Raw genomic sequence first — 12,511 nt, forward strand, 5'->3', positions numbered from 1 at the left:
TTCAGAAATAAAGCTGCTTTTGTGTGGTTTTAGAGTTAGAAGTTCAACTGTAAGAAGAGCAACCTAGTTTGGAAAGGGTTCATAGAAACTCTGCATTTGTGAGAGAGCTTTTAGATTCCGAAACTGTTCCTTTGCCCAGTTTCATGGCATCAGAGAAGAAACCTCTTGTTCCTGCATTGAAAAAGGAAATGTACCGTGTGCCTTCAATTAATGTGCTCATCTAGAGAAATAGTAATCCTAAATTTGGCTTGATGACTCACCATGGCTCCACTGTACTTGGAAGAAAAATCAATGCTATGTTGGGACTGATGCTTAAAAGAAGACAATTGGTCTTACTTCAGATCTTAAAATTGAACGCTTAATGGTCCTAGTCTGGGTATGTAAGTGTAGCTTCTTTTTGCAAATGCGAGTGATTTTGTGTAAATATGTAATTATTAATCTAGGCTATAGAAGATTTAATGATTTTGGTGCTTTGTTCGAAAGGAAGAATGGGGAATATGTGCCGAACAAAGAAAGAAGTACAGGCAAGAAAAATAATTTCAGCAACTTTAAAAAGGAAAGTGACAGTAAGTTAGGGAATGTGAGGCATGCCAGAGATGCTTGTAAAGGAAGGGCAAGAGGAGGGAGGTTTGTTACTCTGGTGATGCCAAAGTGAGTTGACAGTGGTGCTCTACTTGCGTTTTGCTGTTGTTGCATGGCATAAAATAAGTGTATACAGGTTACTGGCTCTAAAAATAAAATATGTATCAAGCAATTCGTTAAAACTGCTTCACCAAAAGCATTTAAAACTTTTTCTTGTTAAGCGGTGTGTGCAGATTTTAACTGAGAAAGCCAAAGACTTCCAGTAAGGGTTAGTTGAAGATGCTGCTAAGATTCACTACAACAGTAGTTACCTCTTTGCAGGTATTTTGCATGAATGATGAAAACTTGAAATAAATACTGTCTTTGAAATTGAGCTGTATTTCTGTGGCAAGGGGAAAGATGAACTATAGGGCTTTAAAGATCACTTTTAATCTGAGGCTACAAACGTAAAGGTGCCATAACTGTAATAGATAGCTACTGCTTAGCTTCACACTGGGATATCGATACAGTTGTGTCCTAACAGCATTTCCACATTTTACTGAATTTTAGATTTGTTTTAAAACCTTAGTATTCCTGAGTTTACTGGATTCATGGTTACTATATTGTAAATTCAGACATATGACCCTAAGCAGTTGATGATGAAAGCTTTAGGAGAAAAGGCTGAGCAAACGAGGGAAAAAAATGAAAAGATAAGTGATGATTTAAAAAAAAAAGACTATGACTTTTGTAATTTATTATTGTGTAATTTTATATTACACAATTGTGTATCTCCACAGTTAAATGTACATTCTTTAATTATTTTTTTTTAGTTATTTTATGCTACTTCTGGATTTCTAATTTGCAACTTGTTTTAAATAACTGTTTTCAAAGTTTTTTGATTCTGAGGCTGGGAAATTTAATATCTAGTTTTGTGAGAATTTCTCTGGGGAAATCGTTATATCTTAATTATAAGTTATTTCTCTAAACCCGCAAGGTATTTGAGATAGAAAAAAGAAGGTGCATCTCTTCTTGACTCCTTGTTTTTTTTTCTTTTTTTGAGAGGATCAAGGGGTTCATTTGCCCTGCCTTTTTCTTTTCCACCCAGGCATTTGCATTGAAATAACAGGTAGTGAGTGATACAGCTGACACGTTTGTACTCAAGTTACTATTTGCAGACACATAAAATTGGAATACTTAGGGCATATCATGCTGCTTTAGAAAACCAGTTTTGAGATGGAAGCAGGTGAGGTTTTTTATATGTAGAAAAATGTAAAATATATGTGATAATTTTGATTGTGCTGAGGAAGTTTTCTGAATGTGAAGTGACAGCAAGACACCTCTCAGAAGCATGCTTGTTCTGGAACTGTTAGAACCCAGAACATTTAAGGCAAAATCTGAGAAACTCTTAGCAGCGAAGTACATATTTCAGAATTGTTAAGGAACTCTTTCAAGATAAGCAGTAATTCTTGGAATGGCTGTGGTGTCTGCAAAATTAAGCATTATCCAGATGCTATACGTCGATAAGATAGATTGTATTTTAAAAATTACTTTTTTCCCTAAAAAAAAAATAGTTTTGGTTCTTTTAAAGTGTTTTTTAAACAAGATTGTATGTTTGTCAAATACCATTGACTCCCGAAGAACAAGTATCTAAATTTAATTGGATCTCTGTGTTAAAAATAGTGGGTGATGAAGGAACTAATCCAAGATCTTACCTAACAATGGTACAGTGTGTGAAACTGGAGATAGGTGGGGAGGGCTGTGTGCTGTTACCTACAGGAAATACGTTACTGTAAGGTGGATGGATTTGATGCTTCTCTTTGAGTACCTGAGAATAAAATACTGCAAACAGCAGAGAGTAGTGACTGGATCCAGTCTCTTTAACAGTGTATTGTATATATTGTATTAAACACTCCTGTAATATGTATCAAACTTTTCCTTGAGAATATAGTAGCTTGATTTTTTTCTGTAGCTTTTATTTTACTATCTAAAGCTAACAAATGGCAGTAGTTCTCTTAAATAATTCTTATTCTGTATCTTACTAGTTTGCTTCATCTTTCTTGAACATAGTTGTCCAAAATTCTATACCCTATATTAGATACATGAACATTAGTGGAGAAAATTTACCTGTATTCTTCCTTAGGTCAGAGGCAGATAAGTTGTGGGCTACCTTTCAAGAAGCTGAAACAATGCAGAGATGCTAAGAGTAAATTTTAAATGAAATTCAACCTAGACAGGAGTCAGGTTATTCAAGAAAATATTTGCAGTATCTGTACGAATAAAGATAATCAATAAAATCAAGACATTTTATACTAAGGAAAGGAGATCTACTATATGTGTTTATTTGGTATTTTGAATGTTTATAATCAGAATTTTTAAATGTATGAGTTTATAGTCCTCCGCTTTCACTGAGTGTCCCGTCTCTTTCATGCCTCAGCAAATACTTTTCAAAATATAGTCAGGAGGGTGATAAGAACAAGTAGGTGGGTGGCTCCTGCGGGTTAATAGATAAGTGAACTCAGAGCTTCAGAGTATTTTTCCAGTCTTGGTTCTAGTCTTTTTGTTTCCCAGTTCTGAAGCTTTGACCATTGGATTAGACACTGAAGATGTTCTTTATATTTTCAGCATAAAGGCAAGAGGTGTCCTGCTACATGACTGTTTGTCAGGAATTGAAGATAAATCTCTTTTGGTTACAATCCATATTATAGTAGTATTAGTGTCAGGGCACAAAGGAGGTACCATGAAATGAACTCGAGTTTGATGTTAAAGAGTATGCATCAGTTATTTAGAAGCAATCAGCTTCTAATGTCTGCACTCTTACCTACTGGTAAATGTGAAGTAGCTTTTCTCCTGTCGATTTAGATGAACAGAATTTTTATTTTATTTTTTTTGAGCACACATAGTTGCATAAATAGTTTGTGACAGACTAAATTAATTTCACATCAGGTGGAACTAAAAATAATATCACATCTTAAAGAATAATCCAAAGGTGTTTTAGAGGAACAGCTAAACATTTACAGTAATTTAAAAGAGTAGATTCTTCAGCAAAAAGAATGGAATGATTCCCATTATAACTTAATGATAACTTAAAACTTAACGTGTTTTCTGTTGTTTTTTGTTTTGCAGGATACAAAGTTATGGATAATAATGGAATATCTGGGTGGTGGCTCTGCTCTTGATCTAGTAAGTAAATTTTATATGATTTTTGTTACTTTGCCTCACATACTTAATTTTCCTTTGCTATAATTTTGGAAACGGTAGTGGTATCATTTGTGTGTGATATTCTTTTTTTGTAATAATAGCAAAAAATTATGGTCTTACATGTGTAATTATTACTTTCTAACTTGGAAGGTAGCATAACCAGATGCCTTAAACAAAACATTTTGTTTTAATTTGGATATTCCAGTAAAGGAGAAAAAAATGCTTGTCAATGCCAGGAAAATATTATTTTCCATGAGGCATGACTGATTATTTATAGAGATGGTAGGGAACTAAGCAACCTAATATTGGAAGCAGGATATAAACATTTTTGAATGCTGATCTTCAGTCAACCCGAGAACACTAAAGGCTGAAAACAGTATTTTCTGTCTCATAATTCTCCTAACACAATTCTCCCTGGTTGTGTTAAGAAAGAAGAGGAAAAAAAGCACAACCTTATAAATTGCAAATTTAGTGAACCGTATCCATTCCATTTCTCTTCTCCCTCAAAGAATGCTGTATCTAAACCTGCAAGGAGATCTGCTTACCAAAGAATGGTTACAGAGATAGTTCAATATGTTTGAAAGACTAGATTAATTGCACCAGGTAAATTGACAAAATAATTGCCCAGTTTTGAATCATAATTCAAAAGGTTCAATGTAGATTACATTTTCCTGGACTGGATGCTGGCAATTCACTTCAGCCATCTGAAAAATGAAAACTCACATGGAGTATTGTATTTATTGTGGATTTTGAAAATAATAATACTATAAAAATGAGAATGCATGTTTTGAGTACATGCAAATTGTCATACCAACTGAGACGGACTGTCTGCAGCACAGTTTGTTGTTCTCACCTGGGGCAACTAATAAATGCTTGAAGAAAGAGTAGAAGTGTAAATGCCTGTGTGGCAGTCTGCTGCTGACATCCTGAGAATGAGAGGAGGGGCTGGTAAACGCAGACTTCTTGCAGTTGAGCTGCTATACTTTAATTGGGATTACCTTTTTGAACCCATTTATACCTTTAGTTTCCATATCCTCTAGGAAGGAATTCTATGGTTATGTAGAAATATATAATGTTCCTAATAAAAATATGCTAGAAAAGAAGTTTGTTGGTTGTTGTGATAGTTTTGTTCTGACAGAAAAGCACTTTGAATTCATGTCCTGCTGCATGTTTTCCTACCTCTAACATGTACATTATGGTTCTCAGCTGGAATCCAGCATGAGAATTGGCACACTTTGTCTTGCTTCTACACAAAGCAAGGCTGCATGGGGACCTCAAATTCCGTGGTTGAAGCGTATGCATGACTTACTAGCCTGGTGCCTTCTGTGCTTGAATACACAGGCTATTTTCAAAGTCACACCTTGCAAGAGAAAGTGCACTTAAAGCAATTACACGTACGTTGGCTCTCAGTTTTAATAGGCTTGTGGTGAAGGTAGAGGCACCAGTACTCTAAGTCACAGCCTGTTTTCACAACTTTCTGCTCATTTGGGTAAGCTAACATCTGACAGAAGAGTTCCCACTGTTAGATGTAATGCGTCATGGTCGCCAAGTCTTGAACTGGCATTTGCAGCCTAGCAAAGCCTTGAGAATGTCTTCTGGGCTTCAGGGAGTGGCAGCAGCACGTATACGCCTATTTGGTGCTCTCATAAGAACAGAATGTTAGTTTTACTGAGATAATATCAATGCTGAGATGAACAATTTATGAGGATGTTTTCAAAGCTAGAGAAAAGCAAAAAAAAGTTGAAAGCAAGGCTACAAAGATTAAAAATAAATAATACGTTGTTGGGATTACCTGAAATCTTACCTCTTTTCCTGCTTACTAGGTGAGGATTTCTGATGGATGTAGTATTTTATTTTTATCTGAAACGTTTTTCAGTGGCAGTTCTTGTGGGGTAGCCTAGAATACTGGAGTAGAATCGTAGGATATCCTGAGTTGGAAGGGACCCACGAGGGTCGTCGAGTGCAACTCCTGGCTCCACACAGGACCAGCCAAAAATCAGACCATGTGTCTGAGAGCGTTGTCCAAACACTTTAACTCCATCAGGCTCGGTGCTGTGACCACTGCCCTGGGGGGCCTGTCCCAGTGCTTGACCACCCTCTGGGAGCAGAACCTTTCCCTAACCCCCAGCCTGACCCTCCCCTGTCCCAGCTCCATGCCGTTCCCTCAGGTCCTGTCGCTGAACCCAGAGAGCAGAGATCGACGTGTCCTGCTCTGCAACCCTTCTTGAGAGTATTTTCAATATTGTTCTCCAAGTCTGAGTTCCTCTCAAAGTGCCCTTACTGGTTAGGAAGCCTGTTTCAGGTAGTGACCTTTCCTCTATCACTTTAAAGTTAGTGGCACACTCAGTTGCAGAATTCATCTCAGATGTAGAGAGCTGGGAGATATCCTCCCCCTGCTGTCTCTTCTCAGAATGAAATTACTCAGAACTGCTCATTCTAATGATTTGCAGACTCATACCTTCAATTTTATGTGGAAAAAGTAACTTTTTAAATAGACAGTGTTTTGTCAGCCTAGAGTTTTGAGATGTGTTTTGGGGAGCTTCACAAAATCTCATCTGACATTGTAATGTTGGGTAAAATGGCTGATGTGGCACCTGAAATGCATTTGTTTCCTTCTCAGGCTTTGAGATTCGGGTCCATATGGGGCCTGTAGGCTTGCACATCCAAATTCATTGTAACCTTAATAAGAAGATTATAATGTAAATGCTTTTCAAAGACTGTGTATATCTATGACTTGACCACAAAGCAATAACTTGATAACTTGAAATTGTGTCTTTATGGAGCATTTAACAAACTTTTAAAAGCATTGTAGGTAACTTAAATATTTGTTCCTCACAAGACAACTTAGTTTAAAACTATGTATTTTCTTGAGGGTATTGTGGATTGTATCTTGTGTTACAAAGTTAGCAAACGGGAAGCTTTGAGGTGTGGCAGAAAGATTTCTTTCATGGTCACAGTTCTATTTCTGGTCTTTCTATTTCTCCTTTTATACACAGACATAAATATTTCTTTTGTCTCCTAGTTAGAACCTGGCTCCCTTGATGAAACCCAGATTGCCACAATACTGAGGGAGATACTCAAAGGACTTGATTACTTACATTCAGAAAAGAAAATCCACAGAGATATTAAAGGTAAATCGTTTTTATTTGTATCATGATAGTTGAAATTAAGAGATGTGATTTTGCAAGAGTCTTCATTTATACTGCGTGAGCTCTTCTAACACTATTTCCTCTTCCTTATTCTAGCGGCTAATGTATTGCTCTCTGAACAAGGAGAAGTAAAACTGGCAGATTTTGGAGTAGCAGGACAACTAACAGATACACAAATAAAGCGGAATACCTTTGTGGGAACACCATTTTGGATGGCACCCGAAGTCATAAAGCAATCTGCATATGATTCAAAGGTAAAAGACATTGGATTTTATTTTTCATTTTTTGTGGAGGAAGGTCATTAACAGTAGAGGGTTATAAATACGTGAGGGGAAAAAAACGAAGTGTTCGTGCATGCATAAACATATATGAACTTGATTTTTGTACATAAACATACATGCTTCATCTGTGACTGAAAGTCTGGCAGAAGAAAATTACTGATTTATATAGCTTTAACACATTTTTCTTGAGGAACTGAGATTCAGAAGGAAGTGGAAATAATAACTCTCAGTTGCTAATACAAAGAACGTTCTTCACAGGTGACATTTTTCTTTCATAACCAAGAAAAAGCTTTCCTACCAGAGGAAATGTACTCACAATTATACTCAGAATTGAGGAGAACTTATCTTAATAACAGCATTATCAGCTAAGTTGAACTCAAAGCTCGTTTACATATATAATCCTCTGCATTCAGTGTGAGATGGTGGTTCTGTGACATGGGCTAACAAGGCATCATTTCATAAATTCAATGGTATCTAATTAACTTAGATTTTTTTCCGTGTTGACTTACAAAATTAAGTAACTACACTCTTAATAATAGAATACTGTCTGAACAAGGAAGGAGGAGTCTGTTTTTAGTAATGCTATGTAGCTATCAGCCTGTAGTCCTGTGTGAGTTGGTCAGAGAGAACCTGGGATACCAACTGAGCAGAGACAGAGTGGATTAGAGGGTCACATAATAAGGACAGTAGTGATAAATTAATTCTCTACTCTATCCAGTACCTGGAAATAGATCTTGAAAACCAAAACTTGAATGTACTTAATTGATACCTTGTCCTTGTTTGGAACAGAGATCTTTGGTAGCTCCTCGCTACCAAAGCCTTGCCACGTAAACCCAATGTGCTATTTCACCAGAACGTAAGGTATTAGGATGCGTTACTTCGGGCAGATTTGACAGTAGGGTTTGGAGCTAGGGAGACTACATTTCCTGGAAGGAATAGTCCATTTTGATGATGAAAATCTATGGAACAAATATATCTACATTAAAACAAGAGTCTGCATGTTGTGACATCCAGTAAAAACGTGAATCCAACTCATCACTGAAATTAAATGGTACCGGATCTAGCATTGATCTCCGCAGCGTTATTTGACTTGTCCCTCTAACTTGTCAGTAAGCCTTTGGATTGGCATTTTGTATGAGCATGACTTTAGAGAGGTTTCATTTACAGCAGGCTTTCTTGGCCTACAAGACATGTCTTTCAGGAGGTTTACAAAGCAGATATGGTAGAAAAACACTTCCCATGTTTCAGAAGCTACTTGGACCAAGTACTTAACTGGTTAAAATATTGGGGTGAAAAAATTGCATGATATTGTTCTAGATTGTGTTTCACTAGTCTGTGAAAAGAATGATACATGAGGCAGTTTTAAACCCCAGGAAAATTATATTCTAATTTATTCAATTTCTTGTAGATGTCCTGGCAAATGCTTATTGAATAAAAGTGTTTTCTGCATGTTATGACATCTTTATCACACTGTTGAGTCCTGCCTCATACATAAATAGTAAACTTGAATATAGTTGGCAAAGTGCTAGTTTATAACAACTCTAACATTATTTTAAAAAGATTTGTTAGTTATAACTGATTTTGAATGTTTAAAAGTTTTCAAACTCTTACTAGAACTGCTTTATGCAGTAGAGTAAAAACAACTGATGAACTCTCTGTCCTTTGTTTTATGTGGTTAACCACATAATCAGACTATGTTAATAAGAACAATTTACATATGAAGTGATTTACAGTAAAGTTTTAAAATCTACCTTTGCTAGCAACATTTTCCTCTTTCTCCAACTTCATCTTAAAATGATTATTTCTTACAGGCAGATATCTGGTCATTAGGCATAACAGCTATAGAACTTGCGAAAGGAGAACCACCTCATTCAGAATTACATCCGATGAAGGTTTTGTTCCTCATTCCTAAGAACAATCCACCAACGTTGGAAGGAAACTTCAGTAAATCCCTCAAAGAATTTGTAGAGGCCTGCTTGAACAAGGACCCAAGCTTTGTGAGTTTCGACTGTTTTTCAATATGTCATAAAGAACTTGACTGATTTATATGAATTCTCTATGGAAAAAAACGTTTACAGGAGTTTAAAGGGGGAATCCCTATTAGTGACTTATAGGGAAAGATTAACTGGAAGTTGCAACTTGCCCTTTTAAGGTTCAGTTACTTTTTCCTTTACTGATAACAACAGTATTTCTTTACCACTCTGTTTTTTAAAAAATGAATGAACTGTAAGCTTACTTCATGCAGAATTTACTCTTTCAAAATGGACAAAGCATTTTGAGATGCACAGGCAGAGTAGGACAGGTAAGGAAATAGCCCACCCACAGATAAACTTGATCAGATTTTATCAAAAGATTTATACATACATTTATATATATATGTATGTATATATATTACAGACGGGATTCAGAGTAAAGTTGAAAACTGAGAAATCCTTCAACAAATAATTACAGTTTTTTAAGGAGGCAAACATACTTTTGCTGTGCCTAACCTTAGTGCAGAAACTGGTTTAAAAGGGAGAGATTTTCTTGTGAGTATTTGTTTTTATATATGAGGTTTAAGAGCTAGGTTAGTAAAGCACTATGTAAACTCTTCAGAAAGCTTTAAAGTGGAGGCAACAGTTCTAATAACTGTAGGGATGTTGGAAAACTCTGCTGTGAATGATAACCCCAGGCTCCGCTACATTTGAATGTCAAAGGAAATTAATTTAATATATTGTTTTGGCACTTCTGTAAAGTTTTATCATAAGTCTCTACATAGGAAGTAGTATAATTCAGCATTTATGGAGTGGGGCAGCATATTCACCAGCATCTTAATTTTTATTTATATATACCGTATGTCTTTATAAATACTTATTTGCATCAAGATTGGCCTGGTTTTCTTAACCTTTTTATAGTGAGTCATTTTAACACTTTCATATACTTTTTTTTTTTAGAGACCTACTGCAAAGGAACTCTTAAAACACAAATTTATTTTACGAAATGCAAAGAAAACTTCCTACCTGACTGAGCTTATTGATAGGCACAAGAGGTGGAAATCTGAACAAAGTCACGATGACTCCAGCTCTGATGACTCAGATACGTAAGTCTGACAAATTTGTAAAATATTCTTTGTAAATAGAGAGGCAAGTAGTTATTTCTACCACATATGTTCCTATGTTCTGTTATTTATTTACAGATTTTCAGGTTAGCAGCCTTGGTAAGCTAATGAAATCTTAATTTCAGTGTTGTAAGGGATTTTATGCAAATAACCACTGAAAATAATTGTCCTGGCCCATTCTTTACTATCTTCTCTTTTATGTAAGGTCTAGGGTCGTTTCTAGACAGAAGGCCAGCTGTGCTTCTGTCCTGTGAGCAGAAGTTAGGCCTCACCCTGCACAACCAGCTAGCAGTGTACCTGTGCACTGTGCTGTGCGTGCATGCGGCCATGTAAGGAGAGGAGTTGTCTCCTTGGTGGCAGGCTGGCTTTCTTTTTGGCTACCTGCAGTAAGCAAGCAGCAGCATATCCTTCTATGTAAGAGAGGGTTAGTGGTATAATGCTCCTATGATAATGGGGATTTGGAACCGAAATGGTTGCTGAGTGCTTATCACACAATTTAGCATAATCTCTGAGCCTGTTTTCCCCTCTGCTTCCACAGCAGCCCTTGTATTAGATGTGATAAAAGGGTGAATTGATTGGTGCTGATCCAATGGAGTGCTAACTCTCCAAATCGATCAGCTCACCAGAGCTAATGCATGGATGGAAAGCAGATCTGCCTCTTTCCATGACAGACAGTTCTATGTGACTTCAGGCAGAGATGCTGAAGGATTTTCTTATGCTGATCATATGCTTTTTGGCTTGGTAGGGCACTATAAATACTTTTCATACAGTATCCACAAGATGCTATTCTAATTGGTGGTTTTCTTGGAGATCACTCTAATTCACAGCTCATAAAGAAATGAGCTTAGAGAAGGAGATTTATTATAGAGCAAAGTGAAATGTAACACCGTGAAGGGTTTTTCTCAGCATAAATATTATTTTTCTCTTGAATTTCCAGGAGTTAAAGAAAAAAACTAGTTTACAACGCCATCCATAAAAAAATGTGGCAAAAGATTTATTTCTGGCAATATAATATGTTAAATCCATGCTGTGTCCCTACTTTTTTTAGCTGAATATTTTGAATCAGGAAGAAATCAGTCAGTTCATCCCCAACCTCAATTAGCAAGGCATCGCAGAATCATAGATTGGTTTGGGTTGGAAGGGACCCTAAAGATCACCCAGTTCCAGCCCCCCGCCATGAGCAGGGATGCCACCTACTTGACCAGGCTGCCCAAAGCCCCATCCAGCCTGGCCTCGAACACCTCTGGGAATGGGGCATCCACAGCTTCTCTGGGCAGCCTGTGCCAGGGCCTCACCGCCCTCACAGTGAAGAATTTCCTCCTAACCTCTAATCAAATCTTCCCTCTTTTGGTTTAAAATCATTCCGCCTTGTCATATCACTATCTGCCTGTGTAAAAAGTCACCCTTCGTCTTTTCTGTAAGCTTTGTGAAGAACTAAAAGGCTGCAGTAAACTCTCCCCAGAGTCCTCTTATCTCCAGGCTGAACACCCCCAGCTCTCTCAGCCTGTCTCCACAGGAGAGGCGCTCCAGCCCTCTGAGCATCTTTCTGGCCCTCCTCTGGACCCTCTCTCACAGCCCCACGCCCTCCTTGTGCTGGGCCCCAGCCCCGGACGCAGCACTCCAGGCGGGGCCTGACCAGGGCAGAGCAGAGGGGCACGATCCCCTCCCTCCCCTGCTGGCCACCCCTCTGGTGGTGCAGCCCAGGACGCAGTTGGCTGCTGGGCTGCAGGCACACGCTGCTGGCTCGTGTCGAGCTTTTTGTCCACCGGCACCCCCACGTCCTTCTCCGCAGGGCTGCTCTCAGTGAGTTCTTCTCCCAGGCTGTGCTCAGCTCTGGGATTGCCCTGACCCAGGTGCTGCACCTTTGTTGAACCTCCTGAGGTTCACTTGCGCCCACTTCTCAAGCTTGTCCAGGTCCCTTTGGATGGCATCCCTTCCTTCTGCTCTATTAACTCAGCTTGGTGTCATCTGGAAACTTGCTGAGGGTGCACTCGGTCCCACTGCCTATGTCACTGATAAAGATATTAAACAGCACCGGTGCCAAGACAGACCCCTGAGGGACACCGCTCATCACTGGCCTCTGCCTGGACGTAGAGACATTGGCCATGTGACCAAGTGTCCTGTGGGACTTCTACAACGATATTCTAAGCTATTGTCTTAACTGTTTTTCTAGGCAAAAAAGTGGATTATTTCTTCTGTTTTTTTTCCCTGTCTTCTGTTAGCTA

At 38.0% G+C, this 12,511-nt stretch overlaps 1 protein-coding gene across 4 annotated transcripts in view; it reads left to right on the plus strand.

The window, feature by feature from the left end:
• STK24 (serine/threonine kinase 24) overlaps window positions 1-12,511 on the plus strand; it is a 54,755-nt gene that overhangs the window by 32,297 nt on the left and 9,947 nt on the right. For all 4 annotated transcript variants that reach the window (XR_013944878.1, XM_080575933.1, XM_080575931.1 and 1 more), the window contains 5 exons: window positions 3,685-3,741; window positions 6,782-6,890; window positions 7,005-7,162; window positions 9,001-9,186; window positions 10,123-10,268. Coding sequence is in view for 3 of the 4 variants with exons in the window: in XM_080575931.1 (XP_080432057.1) it covers window positions 3,685-3,741; window positions 6,782-6,890; window positions 7,005-7,162; window positions 9,001-9,186; window positions 10,123-10,268 (656 nt within the window). In the remaining variant the exon portion in view is untranslated. The remainder of the gene's footprint in view (window positions 1-3,684; window positions 3,742-6,781; window positions 6,891-7,004; window positions 7,163-9,000; window positions 9,187-10,122; window positions 10,269-12,511) is intronic.

This window comes from Anser brachyrhynchus, assembly GCF_964034855.1.
Source record: "Anser brachyrhynchus genome assembly, chromosome: 1".
NCBI classification, from domain to species: domain Eukaryota; kingdom Metazoa; phylum Chordata; class Aves; order Anseriformes; family Anatidae; genus Anser; species Anser brachyrhynchus.